The sequence below is a fragment of the Vigna unguiculata genome, chromosome 10, assembly GCF_004118075.2.
Source record: "Vigna unguiculata cultivar IT97K-499-35 chromosome 10, ASM411807v1, whole genome shotgun sequence".
NCBI classification, from domain to species: Eukaryota; Viridiplantae; Streptophyta; class Magnoliopsida; order Fabales; family Fabaceae; genus Vigna; species Vigna unguiculata.
The window spans coordinates 29,417,443-29,421,151 of NC_040288.1; the positions used below are offsets into that span (position 1 = coordinate 29,417,443).

Here is a 3,709-nt window from a genome sequence, read left to right on the forward strand (position 1 = left end):
TGACATGTACATGCTTCACCAATAATTCTTTATACTCCAAGTAGTATTAGTCTAGTTCTTTCAACAACATTTTTCATATTAAAATATATACATCGTGGATTGGAAATGATATCTTAAACATGTGGCCAACAATTCTGTCCATACACGTTGTCCATAAAAAAGTGACTTCATGTCTCTCTCTTACCATTGGTAGCTAACAAAATAATAAGCATAAAGAGATCTCTATCTACCTCCATTCCTCATCCATGGCCATCTCAAAAACTCATCATGCTTTTCTCCTTCCTTCACCAGGCATGGGTCACTTAATCCCAGCCCTAGAACTCGCCAAGCGTTTAGTCACTCACCAAATCATTCCCAAACTCACCTTCTTTTACACTCCAATAGCAAACTCCACTCCCTCCAAAGCCGAAACCCTAGTTCTTCACTCAGCCATCAAAGAAAACCTCTTTGATGTAATCCAACAGCCCCCACTTGACCTCACCACCAAACTTCACCCTCATGCCTCTGCAGAAGACCAACTAGCGATCTTACTACACGAACTTCCACTCCTTTGTGTCCACAATCTCCACCATGAACCTCAACCCCACCATCATCATCACCGATTTCTTCATATGCCAACTTCTAACTCTCGTCCAAAACCTGAACCTACCCATGTTTGCTTTTTCGCCGACCAATGCGTGGCTCGTTGCACTTGGCCTTCACACCCCCACTTTGGATAAACAGATACAAGGAGAATATGTGGACGAGATTGAACCAATCTCAATCCCTGGCTGCAAACCCATATATCCCAGAGACATGTTCCAAATGTTGAGCGACAGAACACACAGGTTGTACCATGAATTTATTGCCGCGTGCGAAGGGGCAGCATTGGCTGATGCGATCTTTGTGAACACGTTTCATGAGTTGGAAGCTAAGACACTTGAAGCACTTGGTAGTGGAGGCATTATTAGCAAGGTGCCCGTGTACCCGGTTGGGCCAATAGTATGGGAACCAAGCCCGAGCCCAAGCCCGAGCCCGAGTAGTGAAGAGGGAAAGAGAAGTGAAATTGTTGAGTGGCTGAAGAGGCAAGAAGAGGAGTCAGTGGTGTTTGTATCACTTGGGAGTGGATACACTATGTCACGCGAAGAAATCAAAGAGATGGCTTTGGGTTTGGAACTAAGTGGAAACAAATTTGTTTGGTCTTTACGTCCATCGGTCAACAAAGCCGGCCATGATCACTATCTCACAGCAGGTCAGTGGTACAAAGTCTCATGATATTTAATATCTTCGAACGCGGGCTTTTTTACATATGTGGTTCAAGTTTCACCATTAATTACAAAAATGGGTCGGTACGAAATAATTATGACAAGTGCACTCATAAAAGGAAGTCATATGAGACATGATTATGACAAGTGCATTCATAAAATAAGTCATGCATATGGTCGACTTTTTCATAAATTTCGAATAAGTGAATTCGTCACCGATTATAACGATTTTTTGTCCGAATGTTATTAGGACTCGTAACGAATTTTGTTCATTACCTATAAAAGATTTGTTATAATTGATGACAATTTTATTTTTTCAAAATTTATGAAAAAGTCATCGTGTAATAGATAATAACTTCACTTTAGTAGTTATTCTCAATTAACAGATTTATCCTATTTTTGTAAAATAATAATATTTTGATTTATTTATTTTATTTACTTTTAATTTATTATTTCGATCATTTTTCAATTATCTATTTTAATTTTTTTAGTAGTATGATGTAATGATCTAAAGGTGATTGAAGTGATAGATTAAAAGTGGGTTAAAAAAGTAAGTCAAAATATCATTGGGTTATTATTGGTTGACAAAGTTTTTGATAAACTTTCTATTATTTTATTATTTAATTTTAATTTAAAAATAAAAATTTAAGTTTGTTAATTCCATTTTTAGAAAATTCGTTAACTTTGTAAAAAAAAATTGTCTAATTTTCCAATATCATTATCCTTTTGTAAATATTTATAGAAAGCTTAAAGCACAACTTTCTATAAATCTTGTAAATTTTTCTTGAATTTCATATTCTAATGGTTAAATCTAGCTCCTCCATTTCATTTTTAATCACTCTTTTACAATGCCATGACGCATTTATCAAGAGTATTTAAGTAAAATATCACTAAATATTTCATTAACAATCAATTTTGTTAATTACTAAAACAAATAAAAAATTATTGATTACTAAAATAATCACTATCTATAATAAATAAAAAATTATAATTATTATATAAATTGGTTTTTAAAATATAACTATCAAAGTTTTAACTACCAAATAAAATCGGTCACTAAACATTAATTATCAAAATTTTTGCTATCAAAAAAAAAGTTATTTCTAAATTAATTTCTAATTAATTAGTGACTAATTATAATTTTTTATTTATAATAATGATTATTTTAGTAATCAATAATTTTTTATTTTGTAAATTAATATTTAAATTTATCATCACTAATAATCTTTTCTCACTCAAATTAGTCGTTAATAAAATATTTATTGTAATATGTTAAATGACTTTTTTTCTTAATAACGTTGTCGTTTAATATCGGTTGTTCTGCAGGCGATGAAACCGGAAGTAATGGTACGGTGTCAAATGTGGAAAAATCAGATTTGTTTCCCGATGAATTTCATCGCATAGAAAGCAGTGGGATTGTGATCACAGATTGGGCACCACAGTTGGAGATTCTGAAGCATCCATCGATTGGTGGTTTTGTGTCACACTGTGGATGGAACTCTGTGATGGAGAGTGTTTCATGTGGGGTGCCAATAGTTGGATTGCCTCTTTTTGCAGACCAAATGATGAATGCTACAATGCTTGTGGAGGAAGTTGGCAACGCAGTTCGAGTAGAAGTTTCACCCTCTACAAACATGGTTCAAGGGGTGGATTTAGCAAAAGAAATAAGGAAGATAATGGACAAGGATGACAAAGAAGGTTGTGTGATAAGAAAAAGGGCTAAAGAACTCAAACACTTGGCCGAAAGAGCTTGGTCTCATCATGGTTCTTCGTATTCTGCACTGTGTAAAATCGCTCACTGAAATTGTTTGGTAACTCTTTTGGCTGATACTTAATCTCTTTGGTGAAAGTATGAAATAACCAATTGCTATATTATTTTGTTTGAGCTTTCATTATTTAAATTTCCTTTTCTATTTTAATAAATTACGTGTAATGATTCCAACTCTTTTGTCTTCATCGATCTGAATTTACGTATATATATCATATGCATTTGCAGTGTACCAAATCATTATTAAAAATAAATAAATAAATAAATAAAATAGTACTAAAATAAGAAGACAGTACACCAAAGTTCATTTAATTTTTTTATCCAATATAGTCGTTTTGTTTGCTTGTTCAGAGCGTAAACAATATATTTTGTTTGTAGTTTCGGATTAATAGATACTGACTTCTATTTAATATTTAAATATAAAAAAATAATTATTGAAGTGGTCATAGAACAAATGCGGACAAACACTAATTTGCAAGTCGAAGGGTATATTCATCTGAGACGAGAATATATATACATATCGTAGGATATTCTTATTTTATTTTATTTTTTTGTTTCACAATATTTAAAGATAAGAAGCGCATAAAATGTTTTTAAATATTGTTTTAAAAAATGATAAAATAAAACAAAGCAAAAAAGAAAAGAAAAGAAAAAGATATATAAATTGGAACACGTTTTTCTTTTTTAATTTGCAGGT

General features: G+C 32.4%; 1 protein-coding gene across 1 annotated transcript; it reads left to right on the top strand.

Moving 5' to 3' along the window:
- The first annotated feature begins 216 nt into the window (after window positions 1–216).
- On the top strand, window positions 217–3,249 carry LOC114165855 (UDP-glycosyltransferase 72D1-like). The gene is given in 3 exon segments (XM_028050467.1): window positions 217–544; window positions 546–1,231; window positions 2,571–3,249. Coding segments are annotated over 3 exon segments (1,461 nt in total). The 5' UTR covers window positions 217–245; the 3' UTR covers window positions 3,047–3,249.
- The last annotated feature ends 460 nt before the right edge of the window (window positions 3,250–3,709 follow it).